We start from the raw sequence: 27,187 nt of genomic DNA, 5'->3' as shown, positions 1-27,187 counted from the left end.
TATGTTTAAGTTTTTGCAATATTGAGGATATTAGCATTAAGTTATTCATTATTTAATTATGTTCTGTTTTATAATAAATAATAAAAATTTTATGAAACTTTCCTTGACCTATGTGACCGATTTCCTTTAACCTATTACATTGAAATTTTGAATTTCCCGCGTGACCCACCATTTGCGACGTTGCCGTCAACATAACCACATTTGCTGTGGCTGACTATTTTTTTGAAATTTCGATTTTTTACACTTAATTATTTTTATAACCAAGCACCCTCAACTTAATTTTATTTTTTCAATAATTTTTGCAATTTTTTTTTTTCACACCTTGAGTTTTTTAAACCTTTCTCATTATTTTTTCATAATGAAATTTATTAAAACAAGAGTTGGTGTGAGGTCTGGTATGGCATAACAATGTTAAGCGACCTGTTTTTAATCTCGTTTTATAAATAAACTATGCACCCTAGATCACTGAAATTTTAACACAACACGTATTACATGTATTTTTATCGATCTTGAAAATTTTAAATTGATCTCATTATTTCGACTTAACTCCCAAACCTCCTTAAGATTGCAGATTGACGTGCTGTCATGGATACGAGTTAAGCAACACGCCGTCTTGGTAATAACTGCTCTCTTCCATACAGCAGTATAACACCAGAAGGCGTTTGCAGGCGCCACATCGATGTGATTGCAGTTCTGCTTGTACACGACGACATCGCACGCAGGACGGTAGACTATCGATGTTAGAGAATGGCATTCTTTCATGACTCGAAAACATTGCCCTCTCATCGAGACCTTTCTCCCGCGCACAATGTACGCAATACACACCCTCTGGCCCCCTCGAGTAGATGACCCTACGGCATATAGTGATGGTGTAGAACTGATGATGAAGGTCTCGTTCTCGATCTGCCCAGCAGATCCGCAGCGGAACAAAGGATTCGGCCATACAGATGATGTCAAAAATTACTGGATCGTTGTTGTTAAAAAAACGCGCCATGCGAACTGAAAAATAATTACTTTCTGAGCTATGTGATCAGAAATATAGTTTTTTTCAAAAAATAATCAATTTTACTTTCAGTTGTTACGCCCCGACGTACTGCCTTGGCGTACCTTTTTTTAAATTCCATTTCATTTCATTTCTTTGATTACTTCAATGCGCATATATCATTTCATCAAAATCTCATATTCTAATAACAGCGAGTTCCACCCCTCCTGGCAAAAGTCACGTAGAGACCAACAATGATCCCTAGTATAAGGTTCAACTTTCGTTTATTTAGCTGGTACCAAGAACTGAGATGAGAGACTGCTGAATTAGCATCAGTAGCGCTCAGCCTGAAAACTATCCCTCTTTTTAAGTTGAAACTATAATCAATAACTAGGATAAACCACTACCTTTGGAACCACCAAATTAAAATAGATTACTTATTAGGATGTATGAATGAATGTGTGAACATTGCATGTAAATATCTTTTGTTCATATTTTCAATGTGTCACCAACGAGATTGAGAATCGTCGGAACACCGTTGGAGAGCGTGAAGTGACGCTGACCATGTGGATTTGGGCGTCAGGAGGTCGCCTCGCTCCTCATTGGCTAATTACCGTTGTAACTTATACCAACTGCAGCTCCTTGGACCCTCGGGCCCAAGAAGCCGCGTCTTTCGTCTGTCAAGTCGCGAAGTGCGTGGACGTCAACCCGGATTAGCCCTCTCGAGCAAGAGTAGCGTTTGGAAAATCTTAGTTGTGACCGGCCTAAAGTCTCGCGCTTCGTCAAATTCGAGCATTCAGTTATTCTGTTGGCTGCAAGAGACTCACTTTCTTCTACGTTTCCATCTTTTCTGTGCTTTACTAAATCTCATCATTGCGCGAATAGACATTTTTATGCCATTCCATTTTCCATAATTAAATCGAGTTCGGCCCTGATTCAATCGAATCAGGTAATCTTAAGTAATAATAATAATAATTACACTATCGTTTTTAATCAATAAATCGTTGCAATCACTTTTAACATACATCAAAATCAGAAAATTGACACTTTCAACTATAACTTTCGATAACAAGATATCATTCCAAATCTAAAAAGACTAAGTGACCGACGTTCAACATCATTCGATTGATCAACTCTTTCAAACTTGAGGTGAGGCCCCTGGTCCAGAATTCTACCGACGCAGACCGAGACGATCCGACGGCTCTCAATCTCGTCGACCGATTCACCTAAAGCTCAGTCAATCCGATTGTTAATCTTCGAAATTGAACGAATTTTTGTTTCACCTTTATAATCAAAATCTACTTCAGTAATTTTCATTCAAAACCAAGTCTAGAATTGGTGGCTAGCTTCACTACCCCTAATTAAATCGTACTTATTGTTTCCAAGAATTAACGAATAAGACTTAACAATAGTATATATAATTGATTTAAGATAATCTAAAAAGAGAGATACAATGCAATAATCACGACCAGCTAGTTAACCATCGTTCAGAGTAGATGTTCCTGGTACCAAATAATAATATCCTTTAGAATAGTATAACACACAATTTGTATAAACTTGAACACTTTATAAATTGTTATTTTCGGCTCATATATCATTATCACCATTGATTGTTATCAGACATTTCAATAACCAAATCGAAACAGAATATACTTCATCTCTTACCAGTTAAATCATATTAAACATTTATTATGAACGACCTTCTTCCCATTTTTATTATTGTAAAATTGCCTCAACAATTTAAACAAACCTCATAGACCTGTGCAGGACTATAGCAACACGATCCTACAAATTACCGGCTTATCGAAAGGTAGGTCTTTTCTTAGTTTTAATAATTATTCATTGCCGTTACGTGTGAGCTTGATTATTCATTAACTACCACCGCTCAGTACACCCTCACCCCCACGTATCACAGTCAATTGTTCAGCCATTATGATGATGACGACTCTGTGATAATTTGGACTATGACAATGATGATGATGATGATAATGATGATGGCGATGGTGATGTTGATGGTTTTTGCCGGGGAAAAAAAAACCAAAGAATGCTAATTGTATCACAAATCTGTCACAATATTTATCCGTGTCTGAAATGAAACGGAAGAACTTTACAGCTCTAATGATTTTGATTACCCACCTGAACTTGTCAAGAATACTGACGGAAACTGTTGTTGTTGTTGTTGGTACATATAGTTGTTTGTTGGTTCTGCTGATGAAAAAAAAACTGAAAACACATAGCCAAGTTAGAGAACTTCCATTTCCGGTTTGGATGTGAGTGGCAGGTATGAGAAAGAGTGTGAGTGGAAAGGCGAGAATTAGCAGGATAGCAAAGGTGAGGAGGAAAGGAAATAGGGCAGAGAGGGAGCGGGGAAGACCAGGAACGGCTGGCGGGTGAAGGGAATAGGGAGGCAGGAACAGAAGGGACGGACAGGTGAAATAGAGTGAGAGTTTTGAGGTTAGTTCGAGAGATCTGGCGGACGGCAGGGGGAAAGATAAGACTGAAAAATAGGCAGTGACATCTAGGGAGTAGGAAGGGGGATAGAGCAGAGACAGATAGGCGGCAGGCAGATAAGGTAGGGAGCGGTGGCGGAGAGAAAGAACACGAGTAACGTAGGTGGCCAGAAAGAAGGGGCGAAGAGAGTAGAGGAGGAGAAAAAGAAAGGTAGGCCGGGTGCAATAGCATCAATAGGGTGGGATAGGAGTCATAGCCTGGGATCGGTGACGACGGCGTTAGATTTATGGAAGAGAAAGCGGGAGGAGGTGGGGGAAAAAGAGAAGGAGGATGCAGATGAGATACAGGAAAGAGAAAGAGTATTTGGGAAAAGCAGGAAAGTTCACCGGTCGCCGGAGGGCAAGGCACGAGAGGAAGGAAAGGAAGAGGGAGGGAGTATACAGGATATGCTAAGGCTGATTAGGGAAGAGTTAAAGATAGGGCTAGAGAAGGTCAAAGGGCAGAGAAGGGGGATTAGGGAAGAAATGGAAAAGATTAAAGGGGAAATGACTAGAAGGGAAGAGCAGTGGGAAGTAGAGACGGGGGGGATGAAGGAAACGATAAAGGACTTAGGAAAAAGATTAGAAGAGGTAGAAGAGCGGAGAGGGGGGGAGATGTAAAGGGTGAAGGAGAGGCTGGCAGAATTAGAAAAGAAGCGTGTAGAAGGCGGGGGGGAGAATCAGTGACAGGGGAATGCGAAAGTGGCGCAGGCAGCGATAGATAGGGAAAAGAGATGGAGTGGGCCATAGAGAGGAAAGAAAGGGAAGAAAAAAGGGGAAATATAGTATTGCCAGGAGTGAGAATAGAGAAGGGAAGGGAAAAGGAAGGGTTGAAAAAGATTATGCAGGTGATAGGGGTAGAGGTCGAGGTAAAGGATATGTGGGAGGTAGTCGCGAAAAGGGGGGGAGAAAAAGGTATATGGATAGCAAGGCTAGGGAACAGGGAGCAAAAGAGGCAGGTAATGGAAAGAAAAAGCCTCCTTAAAGGGAGGGAGGAGAGAATACAGGAGGATCTCAACTGGGCAGAGAGGAGAATGAAATGGCATTTGAGGGAGATAGCAGCTATCGAGGAGAGAAGAGGAAACAGAATAAGAATAGGGTATGCAAAGATTTGGATAAAAGGGAAAATGTGGAAGTGGGATAAGATAGGAGAGGTGCTTAGGGACGGTGCAGGGAGAGAGAGGGAGAAGGGGCAAAGGGAGGGGAGGGGAAAAGTAGGGGAAGGTGATAGGGATAGGACAACAAGCGAGGAAAGGCAAGAGCGAGGTATAGAGGCACAGGCCGGGGGAAGTAGGGAAAGGCAGTCGGGGGAATGGGTAGTGGGGAGGGGCAGAGGCAGGGGGTGCGGGAGAGAAAGAGGAGAGAGAGGGAAGTAGGTGAGACGGAAAGGGAGGATTGGAAAGTAGTTTTCTGGAATGTGGCGGGGCTTGCGAGAAAGGACGAAGATTTTTGGAGGGGTCTAAGGGAGTGGGATGTAATATTTTCAATGACATGGATAGAGAAGAAGGGGTGGGAAAGGGTTAGGAATAAGTTGCCGGCAGGGTATGAATGGGAAGTGCAGTATGCGGTGAAAAGAAATAGGAAGGGAAGAGCAATAGGCGGAATGCTGTCAGGGGTAAGAAAGGAGATAGTAAGCGGGGAGGGAGCAAGGGAAGAGGTAAAAGAGGGGATGATAATAAGGAAAATAAGTATAGGGGGGGGAAAAATGGGTAGTAGTAGGAATATACGTAAATGGGGACCTAAAAGAGAAGACAGGGGAATTGAAGGAGCGGGCAGAAGAGGCAGATGGAGGAACAAAAGTGCTAGTGGGGGGCGATTTTAATGCCAGGACAGGGCAGGAGGGGGGAGGATACTGGGGAGAAGGAGAGGAGGAGAGTAGGAGTAGGAAATCAAAGGACAGGAAAATAAAGATAAAATAAAGATATGGGGGTGGAGGGAGTGGAGGGCGGTCGAGGCGGTACAGGATAGATTTTTGAGATGGACATTAGAAGTGGATGGGCGAACACCGGGATATTTAGTAAGGAGGAGCTACAGAGGGAGAAGCTAGAGATTAGGGCAGGGAGAAGGGCATGGAATTTTGAAAGGAAGCTGGAGAGAGGGAAGGGTAGCGAGTTAGCTAGGAGATGCTGGGAAGAAATAAGGGAAAAGGTAGAAGTTGGGAGGCAGGGATCGAGATGGGAAAGAGAAAGGGAAAGTTTCTTCGCGGAAAGGGGAGCAGAGAGTAGAGAGGTAGTCGCGAGAAGGTAGAAGGGAGAGGTGGAGTTTAGGGAAATAGAGGAGAGAGAGAGGGAAGAACAGAGAAAAGAGAGGTGGGAGAAAATAAGGGAATCGAGGTACAACAGATGGTACAGGTTAGTGAAGGGAGAAGGGATAACAGGTTATCTGGGAAAGGGCTGGGGGGAAAGCAGGTGGACAAGGCTGGCAAGATTTAGATTAGGAAGCGAGATGAAGGAGGCAAGGTACTGGGAAGAAGAGGAACAGAGAAGGTGTAGGGTGTGCGGGGGGGAGGAGGAAACATGGGAGCACGCATGGGAAAGGTGCGTGGGTTGGGATAGAAGGCGGGAAAGCTGGCAGGAGGTGGTGAGGGAGATGTTACGTGAGGAGGGGGTGGGAGAAGTCTGGATGAGAGAACTGGAAAGGATCAGGGAGGTACGAAAGAATGAAAGAGTGAGAGATGAATGGGAAACGGAAGTCGAGTAGGATAAGGACAAATAGGGAATAGAATAAGTTAAAATAGGATAAGGTTAAGTAAAGATAAGGATAAAGAATAAGGAAAGGATAAGAGGGAAAGTAAGGGAATGGCAAGGCAACGGCACAGGGCACAGTCAATTAGAAAATAAGTAAGGATAAGGTAGGATGTAAGAGTAGGATAAGAATAGGTTAAGAAAACATGTAGAATTATTATAAAGGGAGAGGAAAATGGGAGTCTTTGTAACCCCAAGGGGATCAATAAATATTACATACACAGCCAAGTTGGACAATTTTTCAACCATGAAAGTATAATCTATAATTTGTGTGACAAAACTCAAGAACTTTTCAACTGCACTAATTTTCATCACCCACCTACACTTCTCGCTGGATTGAGAGCAACTGATTTTCTCGGCACCACTTTCTGAAAAGCATCTTTCTATGTTTAGGTTACTTGAACTCAACACCGTGGGCAAAGTAAACCATCCCTCCTAACTCACTTAGAGAACGATATTTACTCCATTTTTGTGTGTCGCTCTTGCGATTAGTTCACTACCACAGCTCTATCGTACGTGAGACGTGTGAAAATTCTTCTCCAAGAACTGTCTTACCATCTTACACGCGCTGCATGTTCATTCGAGAAATATCTAGACATTTTCGTCAAAGAATATTGCATACGGTTGTCCGCGACTTTTCGACAATGCGTGACTCAGGCTGTTGTTCCTTGCCCATAAAAGGGACCGTGCCAGCGTAGAGCAGTCCTTCTAAAGCAAGTGTTGCAACGATAGCTTTGTCAAGTGTGTGCGATTGAAAGAAGTAAAAACAAACATGGATTCTGAAAAGTGCTTGAAATTAATAAAAATCATGGAAACAGTGCTTAAGATTTTATTTAAGAAATCTTCACCGACAGAAATTCAAAAGTGGATTTGATTTGGAACCCAAAATACCAGACTTTTGAATGAAATTTTACGAAATAACGGCTCAACGATCGGACAGAAGACACGTATTTTGACCACAATTGGAATCTTGAAATGGTTGACAACTAAATTTCGACAGATTCAAAAAGTGGGTGACGGATTACAAAACCGACGAAGAAGCGATCGAGTACAGTGGGAAGATTTGGAGACAGCTTTCGAGAGCCACATTAGAACGGGAGCCGCAATCAATCTGCGGCATAAAGATTTGAGCAGGTTCTTGGAAGATGCCAAACACCTCGACGTTGTAAGACTGAAGAAGATGCTGCAAAAGACAGGAAGTTTAAAAGCGAACTGTCTCTTGTCCTGTAAATTCAGTGTAACGAAGAACGCTGAAATTATAGAAGAAATTAAATTTTTTAATACCAAAAATCAAGTCATCCTCCAACGAGCGGACATAAACGGGTGGTTTGAAGAGAATGTGCCGCAAAAAGTGTTGACCAAAGTGGCGGATTTCCAGGAAAAAGACTATGGCTGGTCGTTGATTGAAATAATCAATTTGACTGTGAATATTAACAAGTACGTACCATTACGAGGAGGTGTGTTCACATACATACCACCACCTAAAGGGGTTCAAGATAAGAAGGCTGTCATCCACATTCGTAACAGCGACTCATACTGCTTTCTTTGGTCGGTCGCCGCAGCCTTCTTTCCAGCCAACAACAATCCCAGCATAGTTACTTCGTATCCACATTTCAGCTTAGTACTACGGTACGATGGTTTGAATTTTCCAATGCCTTTAGATAAAAAACATTATTTCAAAATTTGAGAAACTTAACAAACTTTCGATTAACCTCTATGGTATGTATAAGATGTTTATTTCTTTTTTCTTCTCTAGTCCCTCCAACTCAATTAAAACCGTCCCTCTCCCTTCTCTATCTACCGTTCCTATTTTTTTCATACTTTTTTTACCCTCTACAACTCCAATTTTTTCCCAAATCCTTTCAATTTCATTTTTCCACCTCACCCCCTTTTTCTTTCCTCCCTCGCCTTCTTTTCTATTCCTAGTTTGATTTCCTAATTCTTTTTTCAGTCTCTTCATCCATCCCCTCCACCTCTGTCCTAACACCATCGCCCTTTTCCATACTTTTTTCTGCGGCGTCAATTTCTAACTTTTCCAGCCTTTTTTCCATTTTTTCTAATCTATCCGTCAATTCTTTTTTCTCCTCCTCCCAGATCTTTCTGAACTCCTCTCTTTCTGTTTTTCCCTCTTCTCTTAGTATGTCCACCCTATTTCCTATCTTTCCACATTCCTGTTTTATCCTAACATCTATCTCCTCTAGCTTCCTCAAAATTCCTTCCATTTTCTCCTTTTCCTCTGGCGACCTCACCACAATCTTACTTCTTTCAAAAATCTCTTTCTCTTCTAGGTCTCCCGCTACTTTCACTTCCCCCTCTACCTCTCTTTCCTTCCTCTTATCTCTTGCCGCCGCTTCACTTATATCACCTGTGCTAGCCGCTCTAACTATCCCTAGACTTTGTAATTTGAATTTTCCCACCTACCTCTTTACCATACGACATACTTTACTATCTACACTTACTACGTACCTTACCCACCGCCGTTACCACTTTACCAATCTACTCACCGCCCCTGTTACTTTCACTCGCGCCCTGGCATTACCGTCGTTCTCTCACCTGCCCCCTTTACCTCTCCGACCCTCACCGCCGCGCTGCAACCTAACCTCCTAACTACCACCTCTACTTTATACCTCAGAAGTACAATTCAATTCTATTCCTCCCTTCTCCTTTATTTATTCTACTTTAACTCTTACCTATTCACGAACACACCCCTGATTTTCAAACCCGAACCTTTAAAAATTAAAAACAAAATTGCACTGGTTTATCTACCTACTGTAAACAACGTCACCACAACCGGAAGTCTAAACTCTATGGTACAGAATGTACTGAAAGAAAACAAAAGCACAGTAAAATTGTACCCGTTTACTTGAGGCAAAACAAGTCTGATAAACCTGTAATTTATCTGTTAGTGGTAGAGACAGATTCATGATGGTGATGATGATGATGATGACGATGCTCATATGGAAAATTATGAAAAAAAAGTAACACATCATTATGGATGGATTCGAAATTTATCACGATTAACAAGTTCTCAAATTTCAAAATGCGCACATCATATTTGGTTATGTGATACATGTTTAACTCACTTTGAACGTGAAAGATGTTTGTTGAAGCACAGAGTTGATTGCATGAGTTTGAACGAAACCAAAGTTATTTTACCAACGGAAGAGGACAGGATTCTAAAACATCCGAACATCCATCTCGTGGAGTAGGTGCTCAAGAAGCGTGGAAAAAAATTATACGTTGAGTGGGTAGGTTTTGACAATACACACAACAGTTGGATAAATGAATCTGATATGTAACATTGAATAAACGAAATTATTTTTCAAGTATATGCCTTTATTTTTACACCTTAAAGATACAATTCACACCAATGCTCAGTCTAACTGCAGGTCTTGTAGCCCCACGGTAGCTTGTCGGTCGTGTTTGTAAATACGATCCGCTTATCGTCGTTCCAGCTCAGTGCTACATTCTTTAAATAATCATTGAAAGTTATAGTTTTTAATAACGATCCTTTGACACCCTGTAACAGTTCGAATATGCATCCCATTAATAAAGACAACGGGACTCAGTACTAGGTAAGCCTTGACCAGGGCGGTTATTTGAATGATGTATGATCTCTCATCGACCAGTGTGATCCTGAGACGACGAATGAACGGTAGAGCTATCAGAGCGCGCTCTCAAAAAGAAAAAAAAAACGACGAATTGATAAAATTTTGCAAAAATAAAGTTCACGCATATGGAGTATATTTGCGATCACCAAGAAAAAATTATCAGCGACCTACTTCTTACGAATCGCTAAAAAAGAAAAACCACCAGAATATGACGGACGATGGGAGTGCTATTGGTCAGGCAAGGAATGCAACAACGGAAAGAGAAACCGGAAAGTAAAACAGATCCAGGAAGAAACGTTTAGGATAAGTTTTTATAATCTGACATGTTATTTTTTTGTGATTATATTAGTATACATTTTATTGAATTGTTCTCGCCATAGATGTCCGTCGTCCCTATTTAATTATGCAATTCATTTATATCATTTTATGTCATGTATTTATACGTTTCTTTTATTCGGTTTTAGCATATATATGCATGTAATTGGATAGTATCGAACATCCGAAATTCCTTGCCGATCATTTTAAACATTGAAAAGGTCTCGTTTTAATTGAAAAAGAAATAAGAAAAAAATGATAACGGAAAATTTTGTCATTGCGAGAGGCTCCTCAGTTCCAGTTGAATCTTTGGCGGAACAAACCGTATAACAGAAAAGATCGTTAAAACCCTTAGCTCGTTTTTTTGACCTCATCCTTCCCCATCACTCTAAACGAATACAATTTCGCTCTTAATCCAACAAATTCTGCTATTATTTTCCCGTTGTATTCGTCTTTCATCAAGCCGAGGACTTTTTTTGTTAACTAAAGGGATTCCGTAAACATTATCAGGTGGATAATCGGCAGTATGAAATTTGTCCAAGTCCTGTTTCATGCCTTCCTTAAAATCGGGGACGGTGAAATGGTATATTAAACTATCCGTGTCGGTATACATTGATTTTGCCTGATGTGCCATTTTAACATAATTACAATGGAAATCGTAAATAAAGGATTTTGAAATATCTAAAATGGAGAAGCCTGCATACAATGATTTGTTGAGTTTGACTTCCATTTTACGCATTTCAACTATTATCATATTTTCATTAAAAATTGTACAGCTGTGGAAATTTGGTTTGGCTATTGTGGCTCTAGCACCATATCTTCCACCCCATTCCGTAGTCAATCTAACATCTCTGTATTCATCAATTTATAAGAATTTTTGTTGAATTCATTGTTTGATTTTTTTCTCAAGTCTGTATTTAAATTTATGTATTTTTTAAGCCACGGTGTTTGTCTGAACTTGAGAACTCGATGAATTTTAAATAATTTTAAACCTATCTCTAAACATTGTTCTAAAATGCGATAATGAATAGCGTAGTTTCGCTTGAAGAGTAGCGTGGTCATCAATTTCGGTTGCTTGTTACTTGAGATCGGAGGTATGTAATGCTCTGGGCAAAGTGGCAAATCCTTGTGCATTTCATGTAGTTCCTCAGGATATTCCAAATCCACCTCTAATACATAGCCAAACTCCGCTTCGTCCAAGATGGACAAAACATTAAATTTTTCGAAATCTGGCATCCATTCAAAGGAACTGCATGGTAGAGCAAAGCTCATAGCAGCACCGTATAAATTGTTGACATCGAAGTACATGAGACACGACTCTTCTACTTCTGAATTGAAAGCATCTCCCATGTATCTATTATTAGCCTTTGCATATCGATTAGAGCATTCGGACACGCCACCTCGAATACCTTTTTCAATAAACATCACCATATCAACATCGGTGAGAAGCTCGAGTGCAACACCAGTACATTTCAGCATCGTGTCAAATGAAAGACCGGCTGCTGTGTAATAATGTAAAGGGTCCAGATTGTACGTTGCCCAACAACTCTCCCAAAAGTTTTTAAAAACATCTGCCAATAGAAAAACGTCAGTTTGCAAATATAAGTCTGAGTATTCTCTTAACCTTTTGATATCGAAAGCATGTCAAACTTTACACGCGTGTGCGTAATCTTTATTCGAAATATCTTGGTTGTTCAATTTTGAACAAAATTTTTCTTTAGTCGGCAATTTTACGTCCTCGAGCTTCTCCCAACCATCCATGTACTCGTATGGGAAAACACCATTTCTAGTTAATAATTCAAGTTTGTCAGAGCTTGTGCAAAATTTACGTGTGATTGTCTTTTGGCTATCATTCAAATACGTTGCTAATCTTTCGAGGCTGCTGGGCATAAAACGATACGAATCTATAAATCTAAACTGTAGGTCCGTTCCTTCAACAAATTTCGTAAACGAAATACACATTTCTTTACTAACGGGTAGAAGCTGAATAGTACCCTTAAAAGTTGTCGCTAATGCTTTAATCAGAAAATGCGAATCGTAACCTGACAGATTATGGAATATCACCCGGATAGTCTGTGAGTTCTAATAATTTAGATTACAGCCTCGGTGATCAGCGCTACGGTGCGTTCCAGTGAAATGACAGTGATCACGATGTTTGACGTCTTCGAGCGTGAACGGTTTTCGCAATTGTGACACACCGTTTATGAATTAAATTCGTTAAGCTGATTGCAATTGAGCGGTTCTATGGGTACAACCGTTTTGAAATACTTTTCTAACCCATATGCCAATTTCTCCAACTCATTCACAAACCATTGGATGCAAGTTTCTCCACGGTTGATTTTGAACGTTGAAATGGAATCGTCGAAGGCGAAATGGAGGTAATATGCTACGCTGTATGGAACATGTTTCTGGTAAATTTTTCTATTTTCTGACACTAGAATGTGAGTAGGTTGTAGCAAATATTCAAGATCCGCGTAAATGCAGAACGAAACGGTTTCTTTGTGCTTAAAATTTTTGAATTTTAGTATCTTTTTTTTCTCTGTTGGTAATTCAACTTTGGTCTCGTTCAAACTCATGCAACAAACTTTGTGCTTTGTTAAACATCTTTCAGATTGAAAGTGAGTCAAACATCTATCACATGACCAAGTACGACCATTACGGTTAGAAATTTGAGAATTTGTTGATCGAGACAAATTTCGAATACAAGCAAAATGAAAGATTTTATTTTTTTCGTAATTTTCCATATCAACATCATCGTCATCGTCAGTGATTTCAGTTTCTATCGCTAAAAGATGGATAACAGGTTTATCAGACTCATTCTGACTCAGGTGAATCGGTACTGTTTCACTTTTTTTGCGATCACCTTGGTCTATATCATGAACGTTGATGGAAAGTCCGTTAAGTTTCCTTAATTTTAAAATAGTGTTTTTGTCTGAAGACATAAGAAACTTTATGCCATCATACCGTAGCACTGAGCTAAAATGCGGGTACGAGCTGGTCGCGTTGACATTGTTGTTGTCGGCTGGGAACAGAGCTGTGGTGACCGACCAAAAAAAGCAGTAAGAGTTGTTGTTTCTGATGTTTACCACAGCCTTCTCATCACCGATATGCTTAGGTAATGGGGATTTGGGTATACAGACCACCTCGTAGTGGTGTATACTTGTTAATGTTGACGGCAAGATTTATAATTTCAAGTAACGACCAGCCCGAATCCTTTTCCTGGAAATCTTCCACCTTTTTCAACATACGCTCTGTCGCGTTTTAGATGAACCATTCGTTAATATCCGTTGTCTGGAGGATGACTTCGTTATTCGCATTAAAAAATTTGATCTCTTCCACCGTGTGATCATTTTTTCTAACTTCAAATTTACAAGCCAGGATAACGTTGGCTTTCAAGCTCCTGGCTTTCTTCAAAGCGTTTTTTAGTCTTGTCACTGCCAGTACTTTTGCGACTTCTAGAAATCTCTCCACATCTTTATGCTTCAAATTGACGATGGATCCAGTTCGAATTCTCCCCTCAAACGTTAATTCCACATCTTCCCAGTGAACTCGATCGCTTCTTCTTTTTTTCCATGTACCTCTACCCGTTTTCTGAAGACGTTTCAATTTTTCCGCGAGCACTTTCAAGAGTCCGATCGTTGTGATAATTCTTGTCTTTTCTCCAATCGTTGAAGCCTTTGGTAAAATTTTGTTCAGCAGCCGGATATTGTGACTTCCGAATTTTATCCATTTTTGAATTTCTGCTGTAGATGATGATTTGCCCAAGATTTTGTACGCCGATTTCATAATACCGATCAATCTTAAACACTTCGTGGATTCCATCTTTAGCTTTTTCCTCACGTATACTTGACAAGTTGATACTAAATGATCATTTTCAGTAATGAGCGTCCTTTTTTATAGTACAGTTGTACGTATGTTTGTTTGTGCGCGCGCTGTACTATCGTTTTGAAGTGATTTTCAACTGTTCAACTGTACCCTAAAGATTGTACTCAATAAAACTGGTTTTTGAAGGATATCCATGACTTAATTTTACACCTTTATCTTAGCTCTTAGAAGGAATTTTTTTTTCAATACGAAGCTTATGTAAGATTCAACATTGCTCTATATCTAGAGCGATAGTAACCCAACACCGCAGATCCATAGCTCTGAATGTATACTACCGCAGCTATAGGTTGACCTTGCACTCTGGCCTTGACTGAACCCGTTCAAAATTCATCGTAGAGTTCACATTACAGTTACAAGCCAAAAAGAATGTCACGTTGATGATAACGTATTGACATCCGAGTGGGTGAAAAACAATTCTCAGAACCATAAATTTTGGAATGTCACGTGGTTGGTAACGTGGGAAAAGATTGTGGGGTGATTGATGTTACACATCAGCAGTCCTACCGTGGAAAAAGAATGCGGGACGGTAACCGACTTTCAGGTCGGTGAAAAAGTTCACGCCCCTCCCCCTCGCTCTCGCTACACCCTCCATCGTTGGCAGGCGAGCACAATATAGAGACTTTGACCTTCGGTCGGTAAGATTGTCGGTAAGGCAGCATGATTTTGACCTTCGACCGATAAGAATTGTCGGTAAAGCAGTGCGATTTTGACCGTCGACAGATAAAATTGTCGGTAATGTTGCACGTTTTTGATCTCAAGTCGGTACGGCAGACTGTGACGTCATCGCGAAGAAGGGTTTGAGTCTGCCGAGGATGTCGGTAAGTGTTGGTAACAGGAATCTGTAAGTAGAACTCTCCTTGTATTACTGTCACGAGCGCCGCATATTTACCCAAAACTGTAATATATTACCGATCATATCAATTATTTTATATACTATTATTTCTAGAGACAAGGAAGCATAGTTTAGTTAGTCTAAATAAAATATTTTTATTATAAAACAGTTCGTGGCACGACCAAAGCGCAACGGCGTAGTTGGACAGCCAGCAATGTCAGCGTCTTCGCGCCCGCCAGATCCCGGGTGTAATCAACACCGGGATGAGGCGAGCGCGAAATCACGCGCTTCAAGGATGACTGTTGCCAGGCGAGCCTTGTTCGAAATGGTGGATTTAGCGAAAACGCCGAATTGTAAATTCAGCGGAAACTCGCTCGCCGCCCGACGTTCCGAGGGATGTCGGACGAGCGAGCGAAGGCAGTCCCGTTAGAGACAGGATCAAACCAACGTCTACGGAAACAGACTCCTTCAGAGCTGTCGAGAATAGAGCTACAAGTCTTGGGTCTCCGACGATTAGAGAAAGAATTCCCTTAAATCTACAGCGGTGATCCAAGCATCTCGCGTCGCGGCATCAGTCTGTGAAGTTAGAATTAAGCGCAATACTAAAAGCCACGAACTTATTCAAGCAGTGTAGCACGTAAGTGAGTGATTGAAGGTATAAACTTCGGCACCTTCGAGGCCGAAGCAGCAACCGAGAGAGAGAGAGAGAGAGAGAGAGAGGGAGCGAGAACGTGAGTAATCTAAGAACATAGTGTAAGCTTCCTTGTCTATAACCTTGCTGCTTCTAGTTGTTTCATTAAACATTTCTACTTGCTTCCTTCAAAATATTGGTACAAAATAATTGAAATCCTCTAAACCATTTCCCACGGAACGCCCTGTAGAGGACGTTCACCTCCGAATCCACCAAAAATTAAATATAAACCTCGGTAAGAACGAAGAGGGTGAAGTCGTCGCGTGCGAGACCGCTCCGCACGTGACATTACTACAAATGTTCGCTCTGTTCGAATAAAGCTATCAAATAATTGTAAGTTTCTCGCGACACTCTGAAATGACTTTTGAACTGTAAAAAAGAAAAAAATTGTAGTTCAAGCATCCAACTTTCTTGGAATTCAATAGGTCAATAAATAAAGATATTGTGAGGTCAAGTACGTACTTTTTTATCGTTATAGTGGTTAACAACGTCAGCGATGTGATTTTGGATGCGCAGAAATTTGCGTCTTCTGTAGGCGATATTCCGCAATAATAAAATACCTTCATCATTATTGGAATTCTTTGACGGAAATAACTCCTCGATTATTCGTACTTAATGAACCGGCTCTGCCATAGTTGTTTTGCTCGAACCGCTCTGACCCCTGCATTCCAACAGAATTTTGTTCATGGACCAATCAAAATTTAGTATTTCAACTGTCAGTCAAAAATGTGGTCGCTACACTCAACCTGCTTGGTTTTCACTCGAATACAAAACTCGCTCCTGGAGTGCTCTGAGAGCATTCATTCGAAAACGTCATTAGACTCGCTTCGGTTTATGGCAAGCAATCTGGTGATTGTGTCTAGATAATGGGGGAAAAACGATAACTCGTGCGTTCTACAGCGATGTCGAGAAATTCGAATTAATGACCCGCAAAGATATTTTCCCCTACGAATACATCGATAGCAGGGAAAAACTTGACGAGTTGAGTCTGCCTGCTAGAGCAAACTTCCATTCGATACTCAGCCGCTTGGGCGTCACCAAAAAGGATAACCGGCATGCACGGAATATCTGGAGCAAATATAATAATATTAAAAGATGAATTAATAATTAAAATTGAACACCCTGGGCAAGTATTCAGATTTATATGTGAAAACCGATGTTCTCTTGTTGGCTAATGATTTTGGAAATTTTCGCGGGAGTTGTTTCCAAACATACGATTTAGATCCCCTACATTATTACACTGCCCCGGGTTTGGCTTTCGATGCAATGTTGAAACATACGGGTGTTAATCTGCAACTGCTAGATAACCCCGAAATGGTTTTATTTGTTGAAAAAGCAGCCGAGGTGGTTTAGCACAAAGTTCAAATCGCTTTGTAGATGCGAACAATCGATTTATGAGTGATTTCGATCAAAGCAAGGAGGAATTCCACCTAATGTATTTGGATGTCAATAATCTGTATGGTGCAGCTATGAGTGAGCAATCACCATGCGGTTCATTCGAGTGGGAGCATAATGCAATCGATGTAATGAGTGTGCGAGATGATTCGTCGGTGGGATACATTCTCAAGGACGATTTGGACTACTCGGTAGAGCTACACGAACAGCATAAAGATTTGCCGCTCTGCCCCGAGCATTTTATCCTACCATGTAGTAAAACGGTCAAGCTATGCACAACGCTTCTGACCAAAAATAAATACATACTTCACTATCGGAATTTGAAGCAGTATTTATATTTGGGCATGAAGTTGCACAAGACGCATAGAATTCTCAAGTTTGCTCAATCTCTGTGGTTAAAATCATACATCAACTTGAATACTGACAAGCGAAAGCAATCGAAAAACGATTTCGAAAAAAACTTTTACAAATTGATGAACAATGCGGTGTTTGGCAAAACTATGGAGAATGTGCGAGAACACAAAAGTGTCAAGCTAGTCACAAAATGGGGTGGTCGAGATGGTTCAAAGGCTCTGATTGCCAGACCTAATTTCCACAGCTGCCACATATTCGATCGAGACATGGTGATAATCGAGATGAATCGGTTGAATGTCTATTTCAATATAACAATATATACCGGTGCGGCCATTCTGGATTTGTCTAAAATAATTTTGTCCAGGTTTCATTGTGATTATATCCAGCACAATTTTACCGATAAGCAGGCAAAGTTATTGTATACAGATGTGGATAGTTTAATATATCAATTTAATGCCCCAGACATATACGAAATCATTAAGCGTGATGTTAAAATGACCTTTGATACCTCAGATTATCCTCCTAATAATGTCTACGGTATCCTTCTTCGAAATAAAAAGCGTTAGGGTTTTATGAAAGATGAAAGCAATGGTGAAATCATGACGCACCACAGAGGGGTACGTTTAAAACTCTACTTGATAAGCACTAAGGAGGAGAAGGAGGATGAGGAAGAAGGGGGTAAGGTAGTATTAGATCCAGGTGTCAAAAATGTGCAAAAGCTAACAAAGCTTCGACGCTAAGAACTATCACACAGAGTGTCTATTAAATTATAAAAATTCGCATAGAGAGCAGAGCCTCATTGTGACTAAAAAGCATGTGGTTCGTACCATTGTGTGAAAAAAACTTACACTGAGTTGGCATGACGATAAAAGAATTTTATTTCCGGGGCAAACAGACACTCTTCCTTGGGACTAACAGAAGGTGTAATAACTCTATGGATCTGCATAGTAGGATAATTTAGTTCTTGTTGAAGATTTTCGTGATTTTGAAAAATTTTCAAGTTTTTTCAAGTTTCTTTCAGTTTTGAATGATGAATTGCAGCATACGTATTTACATGTACAATGCACGGATCATTTTTGATAAGTTGAAAAAAGACGAAAAAAGTTGAATAAAGTTGATAAAAGTGCATAATTCAACTGTATACACTGGTATTAGGATTACTTCAGGTTGTACGTGAAAAGATGAAAAAAAAACAGGGTGTATGTATGAAATTTCTTTATTGTTATTAAAGATACAATTTTCAAATTCAAATGTCTGATTTATTTATCCAACTGTTGTGTGAGTTGTCGAATCCCAACCATTTTACATACCGGGACAATCTCTTGAAACTATACATACAATCCGCATGCGCCAAATAATTCAATCTCATTGGTCGGTAAAATTGCCCCGCGGCGATGTTTTCGTCTGCTGAGCAGGGGGCCAACGTACACAAAATGAGACAAGACTCAAGAGCTGTAATTCTTTTGCCCATAAAACCGCGGATTGAGGTTATGTTGCTGTTTATTTTTACGTAGCGTGAATTGTCACAGAAGAATAGTATCGTTCAGCAATACCGTGGTCGATATCGGAAAATATTCAACCGACGCAAATATCAAATGATACAGAAATTGGATGTTACTTATTGAAAAAAAAAATCTGAAATTCAATGTGAAATGTCATTAACAAGTGGGAGTCTGGACAAACAGAGGTAGGTGAGTAAAAACAACGTTTATTGTGAAGAGATTCTTTATTTACATAAATCTAAAAATGCGTCTCATTAACGATTTACGTTTTGTGCATTTCATTGGAAATTAGTTGTATCCAAAAATACCAAAAGATCCTGTCTGATAATAATAGCTTCTAATATTTTCAGGTACGAAATAATTCATTGTCAAAGCGGGACTAAGTTTGTCAGGCATGGAAGCATGCAGGTAGATTTCTAATTACGTGATCTTTGACAATTACAATATTTTAACATGGATTCAATGATAAAATTCGTTTTTGTTTCATCAGGCTCGAAGTTTAAACTTTGATTAACACGAGGAAAATCATGCCTCACCTGATGGTCAAAACGTTTAGGTGGCAAGGATCCTGGTTACTCGAGCGGTGCAATCATTATAACCATCGAACCTGGTTGTTCCGTCAGACATCAGGTGCCAGAGTGATTTCATCAGGCCATCGCCACCTTCTTAACATCAGTTGAAGCAAAATTGAAAAGCGGGATATACTACAGATGATAATGGCTGAATATCCCATCATTTTACTTTGATCGAGCCAATAGCGATAAGTTTGTTACTTAACCGTTGCCGCCAATTCGTTTACCGAGGAATCATTCTGTTCACCATTGTAATTCAAGCATTATTATTGACCAGCATTGTTTTTCAAACTTTATGCCATTTAATTTGGTATCTTATTTTGAAGCTTACTTTTACTCTCTTTGGCATTAAATTCAGATAAATAGTTTTTCAAGTCCTCAATTAGATCGTGGGGTTGAATTTTGCTAGGCAAACTGAATCAATCTAAATCTAGAATTGTTAAATAACTTTAGTTAAAAATGTCTTCGAATTTAATTTCAGTTGACGGTGTCATCTGGCTAGCTTGTTGCACGATAACTTGAAACCAAATTTAATTTTACACTCTTTATAGGGTCCTACGCTGAGACTGAAAGCTTGTGAATCTCCATTTACCGCAATTATTTCTGCATTTCATGTTGGAATTGTCTGGAGCAAAAAAAATCTCATTTTGAGATTGGAAATGGAACCTGAAACGCAGAAGTTATTCAGTAGCACGAATTGAAAACCAAGAATTTCATAATGGTTCCTGCAACAAACGGACTCTTTCCAAACATCCTTGTTACAAGGTGATGTTCGGAGGATTATGAACAAGATATTGTATCGCATTACATTATTTGGAAAAAAATCTTCATGAACTTCCTTTAAAAATGGGTACTCATTTATTTTGATGGAACAAGGGACACAATCTTGAATCCGATAAGTCAATATCCTCTTAATAATGTTCTGACATTACTCTAAAACATGATTGTCCTTGAAGCTAATTGTGACGTTAAGGCGCATTTTGAGAAACTTAATTTTCAACGTGTGTCACAGGATGTGATCTACATTCCTGAGTTCTACGCTTCCGATTAGATTTTCTTTGTTTCGAATCGCACTAACATGAAATACAGAGATCATTTTAATAAATCTAATATTACTTGAATTTTCAATTTCAGTATTAGGTTCACTTCATTTATTTAATCAAACATCATTGAAAATTTGCGAAATGAACTCTGACAATCATTGAAAAATTTTAAATAGTAGTAGCAATAATTTATTGATCGGAAAAAATACATTGACTATCGACTATTTGTAAATTTTGTTGAACTATTTTCGAAAAAAAAAGATTCACAGTTCGATTACAGATCGTGTGATATTTAAATTTCTTGAACGCTCGGTTTAATGTCCCATTTTCAAAAGTGATAAACTTCAATATTACCGCCTGAAATTACAAGAGAGTGAGAAAGTTGCTTAGTTGCTTGAAAGTGGTGATGATCTTTGTACGTGTTGTTGGGAAAACAGCCAAAGCAGCAACGATTCTGCAGCACTCTGCGCATCTCGTCGCGCAGGCAACGAGCCGACTCTTGTATACGCGACATGTACACATATACACTCTACTCTCTCATCGGCTGTACTGCCACGTTACGATTTATTCAGAATATGTGAATTACATTATCTACTTCTTTTTCCACTTAAAATCTATGTGTCTGTTCTTATTGATGTCTCAAACCTCGTACGGTGTTCCTGTGTGATATAATAGCCAACAGGTTATGGGCCCAGGAGAGGTTTGAGCAGATTAAGTGAATATAAAATCAAGTATAAATTCGATGCACGTGGAAGTTTAAGGTTAGCCATGTCAGATATATTCCGTGCGAACATAACCAAGCTAAACAACGATAACTACTCTGTTTGGAAATTTAAATTGGAGCTGTTGCTCATTAAAGAGGATCTATGGAGTCAAGTCAGCACCGAAAAACCTACAGACCAAACCGCTGCAGCAGCATGGCAGAAAAAGGACGATAAGGCGAGAGCTATTATTGGGCTGCTTGTCGAAGATTCTCAACTCATCCACATACGTAAGGACACCACAGCGAAAAAGGTATGGGAATCGTTAAAGAATTACCATGAGAAATCGACGCCGACAAGCGAAGTTTATCTCCTAAGGCAGATTTGCAATTTGAAGTTGAGCGAGACAGGCAATATGGAAGAGCATGTAACTACAATGCAAGACTTGGTAGATAAGCTAGCAGCGCTTGGGGAGGAAATAAAGGATCATCTTTTCGTAGCCATGTTGGTGAGTAGCCTACCCGAGACGTACAGTACGTTGATTACCGCGTTGGAAAGCAGACCGGAGGATGAATTAACACTAGGGTTAATTAAGGGCAAATTGATCGATGAATATGAAAGAAGAAAGGGCATGCCGGATTCAGAGGATTCAGGTTCAGCATTGAGAGCATCGCAAAAGAAGATTACAGACGCAGAAGCCGAAAAATCGTCTTTCTTTTGTAAGAAAACGGGACACTTCAAACAAGATTGTTTCAAATACAAAAAATGGAAGGCCAATAAGGATAAAAGAGAGAAAGCCAATGAGGCGAAAGAAAATGAAAAGCGAGAGGGATCGATTTGCTTCAGTGTTCACGAAGCAGCGAGTCAAAAGGATGCCTGGTACATCGATTCGGGTGCCACAAGCCACATGAGTAACAACGAAAGCTTCTTCAAATATTTGGATCGAAAGAAGATGCAAGAAGTAGCTCTTGCCAACGGACAAGGCGCAAAAGTATTGGGAATAGGCACAGGTGAACTATACTGCCTCAATGGGAGAAATGAAACAGTCAAAGTAAGTATTAAAGATGTATTATATGTTCTAGATTTGACAGAAAACTTGTTATCGGTGAAAAAACTCACAGAAGGTGGACATACGGTACAGTTCAAAGGCGAACGATGCGAAATTTCTAAAAATAATATTGTAGTCGCCACAGTAAATTTATCATCTAATATGTATGCAGTAAGAGTTCACCACAGAGCATTGGCAGTCAAAGAAAATGAGCATACAGCAGATTGTCAACACAATTGGCACAGGAGGTTCGGACATCGCTACGCTGAGGACGTTAAAAAGCTGTAGATGAAGAAGCTGGTGACGGGCTTAAAAATCAAGGATTGTGGAATCCGAGAAGTATGCGAATGCTGTATCAAAGGAAAGATGTCGAGATGTCCAATACCAAAAGAGGCAACGACTAGAGCAACATCCGTACTAGAATTAATACACACAAGACCTCTGTGGACCAATGCAGAATGAAACACCAAGCGAAAAAAGGTATTCGATGACAATGATTGACGATTATAGCCGATTTACGGAGGTGTATTTTCTAAGGTACGAGTCAGAGGCGGTGAAATGCATCAAGGATTATATCAGATGCACCGAGAACAAGTTCGGGAAGAAAGTCAAGGTCATTAGGTCGGACAACGGACGAGAATATGTCACCAAAGAACTGCAGGAATCGTTTGCTGAAATGGGCATAAAGGTACAGTATACCGCGCCCTATTCAGCCTTCCAAAACGGTGTGGCAGAGCGCAAAAACCAAACACTCATGGAAGTTGGAAGATGTATGTTAATCGACGCAAAGATGGAGAAAAAATACTGGGCAGAGGCAGTCAACACGGCCTGCTATTTACAAAATATTTTGCCGTCCAAAGCAGTTGATAAGACACCACACGAGTTATGGAATAGCAGAAAACCCGACGTCGAACATCTGCACATATTTGGAAGCAAAGGATATGCTCATGTTCCAAAGGAGAAACGGGGAAAGTTAGATGACAAAGCAACGTTACTCACTTTTGTGGGATATTCAGCTGAATCAAAGGCCTACAGAATGCTGAACGCGGCAACGAATAAAGTGATCATCAGCCGCGATGTCAGAGTCATCGAACACGATTTAAAGAAAGAAGAGAAGAAAGAAGAAAAGAAGAACGACAATAAGAAAATCGAAGAAAAGAAAAGAAGCGTTCGAACAACAGTTTCCGATATACCACTACATGAGGAACAGAAAAATTGCTCCGAAGAAGTTGAAATAGCTTTCGAAGACGAATTCGAAGTCTAACAGTATCAGGAACTGGATGATACAGAAGAGGAATTGCAAGAAACAGTGGATTTATCTGACGAGTCGGTTCTAGAGCATTCGTTACCGGCCAGCGATGAAGAGTACATTTTTCCCGGCAACGGTGATGATGTCGGTAATCAAGAGCTCGAATTTCAGGTAGAGAAACGAAAGGAAAACCACCGGATCGATTCGTGCCTAGTGGAAGAGTCGTAATGCAATACACAGAACCAAAAAGCAGAACCGAAGCGCTGAACGGAGTCGACAAAAATGAATGGATCAAGGCAATGAACGAAGAAATGAAATCGATGGAAGAAAATTCAACTTGGCAACTCACCACCCTGCCAGAAGGAAGAAAGGCCATCGGTTGTCAATGGATATTCAAAAGAAAAAGAAACATCGTTACTGGATTGATAAAATACAAAGCGCGACTCGTAGCGCAAGGTTTCAGCCAAAAATACGGAACGGACTACGACGAAGTGTTTGCACCGGTAGTAAGAGCAACAACGTTGCGCTTGCTGCTCACGATCGCTACACAACGGAAATAGAAGATACATCATTTCGATGCGAAGACGGCATTCCTTAACGGAGAGTTTTCAGAAACGATTTACATGAAGCAACCGGAAGGATTCGTCAACGCAAAGAAAGAATTAGTTTGTAAACTCAGCAAAAGCATATACGGACTAAAACAGGCGGCAAAATCGTGGAACGAAAAACTTAATGCAGCCTTCATCAAGATGGAATTTAAACAGAGCGTATCAGACCCTTGTCTGTACTCAAAAAACACTTCGAAGGGCGTCCAGTACGTAGCAGTATATGTCGACGACCTTCTGATCGCTGATGAGGACGAGAACGAAATACAAACTATAGCTGATGAACTCGAAGAAGAATTCACGCTCACGAGACTTAGTGAATTGAAGAATTACCTGGGAATAAACATCGAAAGAGATTCAAAAGGAGTTTTCTACATGGACCAAGCGGACTACATCCAGAAAATCATCGATAGATTTGGGCTACAGGACGCAAAAGTATCCAAGACACCCCTGGACACTGGGTATCTGAAAATCGCTCGTGATGGAAAAGCAATAGTTAATGGAGACGAATATCAGAAACTCGTCGGAGCTCTGCTATACGTGGCGACGCACACGCGGCCCGATGTAGCGGCAAGTGTATCGATATTGAGTAAAAGGGTCAAACATCCGACTGAAACTGATTGGAACGAAGCAAAAAGAATTGTTAGATACTTAAAGGGTACAAAACAATTCAAATTAAAACTGACAAGCAACAGTAAAGGGCTTGAAGTGTACACAGACGCAGATTGGGCAGGGGATAGGAGCGACAGCAAGTCGTATAGCGGGTTCATATTTCCATACAATGGAGGAGCAATCGCATGGGCTTGCAGAAAACAAACATGTACAGCCTGGTCGACCTGCGAAGCAGAATACATCGCGATAGCAGAAGCGAGCAGGGAGCTACTATGGTTACGAAGATTACTCGAAGACTTCGGAATAGAGCAAACACAGCCGATCCGGATGTACGAGGACAATCAGAGTGCAATCAAGCTGGTAAAAAACGGGGAGTCGAAAAACAAAACAAAGCACATAGACGTAAAATTTCATTTCGTGACAGATCTAGTTAAAAAGAAAATCATCGATATACAATACTGTCCGACAGACGAGATGATTGCCGATGTGATGACAAAACCACTGGGAAGTGAAGCTGAAAAAACATCGAAAAGGATGTCAATTGGTTGATATCGAACATAACATCGATTGAAGGCGCATAATCGTTGAGGAAGGGTGTTGGAAAAACAGCCAAAGCAGCAACGATTCTGCAGCACTCTGCGCATCTCGTCGCGCAGGTAACGAGCCGACTCTTGTATACGCGACATGTACACATATACACTCTACTCTCTCATCAGCTGTACTGCCACGTTGCGATTTATTCAGAATATGTGAATGACATTATCTACTTCTTTTTCCACTTAAAATCTATGTGTCTGCTCTTATTGATTTCTTAAACCTCGTACGGTGTTCCTATGTGATATAATAGCCAACACGTGTGATAAATTGAATAGGCAGATAACAGTAAATATTAGAGATGTAATTATTTTGGCCGTATCACCTGTTGACAGAAACAAATTTCATTGTTATTTCTAATGTACGAATTAATAAAAGTGATCAAATAAAGTATTCCCACCTACCTGCTGCGTTTCTTCCAAGCACCCAACATTTAAACAGATTTCGCATTTCAGTCGAATAAAGCCAATTTTCAAAAAGCATTAGCATCAACTTTCCGAGTCACTATCTCGACTGTTTGAGATTTTAACCTCAAAAATTTGTATGAACTACATCGCCCCCAGAAACAGAGTTTGACAGCTGAAACTCGGAGTGGCCAGCCTACCCGAGCAGCCGATAAAACTCGCGCATGCGCATTGTATGTATAGTTTCAAGAGATTGTCCCGGTATAGCTGATCACCACGTTTGGGTAGCACTTTTTCTATAAGATAACCGTCGGGATATTGCTTCTGTTGATCTGCCGCGGTTTGTACACGCTTCGATACAATTGTTTTTCGTTGGCTGCCATAACGTTTTTCGGCTTTATTCTAATTGTACGGTGTTTGGTGTTGTTGTCAGATTCAATTAATTTGGGCAGATTATCGAGCCATTTGTAGGAACCACGTAGAGTAAATTGCTTCCACATTTTATTTTTCAGCTTTCGATTAAAGCGTTCGCATATCGATGCCTTCAAGTTACTGAATGTCGAGTGCATATTTATACCATGATGCGTCATGAGAGCCGTGAATTCTTTGTTGTGAAACTCTTTGCTCTGATTGACGTGTAGGTGTTTCGGTACATGCCCCTGCACAAGCACAGTCTTCATAGCGTTTGTTACATCAGTGGCATTTTTACTCTCAATCGATACGCCCCAGGCAAATTTGGAAAATATATCAATAACTGTAAGCAGAAATTTATGGCCATTGTTGGTGGATGAGTATGTTGACAGATCGACAAGATCAACTTGCCAAGTCTCATCCAACCCGCGTATATCTACAAAATGCCTTGGGTAATTACGCCGGGCTGGTCTGTGAAGTTCGTCCGCTATTGTCTTTTTCATGCTGCTTAACTATTGACAATGCCACGCCTTCGACAGTTTTCTGCATCAAATTCAAATCGCGCCTCAAACTTTTGATACTTTCAGGCATAACCTCTGGAATTTCTTCGGTATTATTAGCGATTTGCACCTCAATGGCATGAATTTCCCCCTTGATATCGTTCTGGATACAACATTGATTGAGAACTTTCATAGAAACGGCATCGTTTTCCTTGCGTGGACCGGCGATGTTACACAATCGTTTACTGTCTATATCGTACTGGTTATCGTCGGTGGTTTTGAATCCAACATCCGGAGGCCCACAACTACCCGGTATTCCTTTTATTTTCACACCCGCCCTCAACTGATGACCAAATATGTCTATGCTCATTGCTCTACGGTCAATGGATGAATGATAATTTGAGGATTGATCCCACGCTAATAAATGATCCCAGCCTCGCGCAACTCCTCAATACTGGAGACTATTTCATTGGAATGGCTAGTATTTCCGGCCGCCTGTGATGCCATAAGTAGTCGAAGTCTGTCAATAATTTCATTGGGGTCGTTTCAGTAAACGTGATCCATAACTCTGCCGCTCTTATCGCGCAATCTTATGGCTCGGTAGACCTCCAACTTTCCTTTTTCAGCGATCCCACATATTGAGCGACA

General features: G+C 40.3%; 2 protein-coding genes across 2 annotated transcripts; one reads left to right on the top strand and one right to left on the bottom strand.

The window, feature by feature from the left end:
* The first annotated feature begins 16,982 nt into the window (after nt 1-16,982).
* On the top strand, nt 16,983-17,864 carry LOC124295167. The gene has a single exon (XM_046744056.1). It carries the CDS (start codon nt 16,983-16,985, stop codon nt 17,862-17,864), a length of 882 nt encoding a protein of 293 aa, XP_046600012.1.
* Nucleotides 17,865-25,924: 8,060 nt separating this feature from the next.
* Nucleotides 25,925-26,308, bottom strand: LOC124295166. Its single transcript, XM_046744055.1, has one exon. It carries the CDS (start codon nt 26,306-26,308, stop codon nt 25,925-25,927), a length of 384 nt encoding a protein of 127 aa, XP_046600011.1.
* Between the last annotated feature and the right edge of the window lie 879 nt (nt 26,309-27,187).

This window comes from Neodiprion lecontei, chromosome 6 (assembly GCF_021901455.1).
Source record: "Neodiprion lecontei isolate iyNeoLeco1 chromosome 6, iyNeoLeco1.1, whole genome shotgun sequence".
Taxonomy (NCBI): domain Eukaryota; kingdom Metazoa; phylum Arthropoda; class Insecta; order Hymenoptera; family Diprionidae; genus Neodiprion; species Neodiprion lecontei.
Note: the sequence above shows the minus strand (reverse complement) of the source record. Positions and strands in the feature narration are given on the sequence as shown.

Excerpts from the sequence above, each read along its gene's own strand:
- LOC124295167 (XM_046744056.1), top strand. The coding sequence starts at position 16,983 with ATGTATTTGGATGTCAATAATCTGTATGGTGCAGCTATGAGTGAGCAA.
- LOC124295166 (XM_046744055.1), bottom strand. The coding sequence starts at position 26,308 with ATGAAGACTGTGCTTGTGCAGGGGCATGTACCGAAACACCTACACGTC.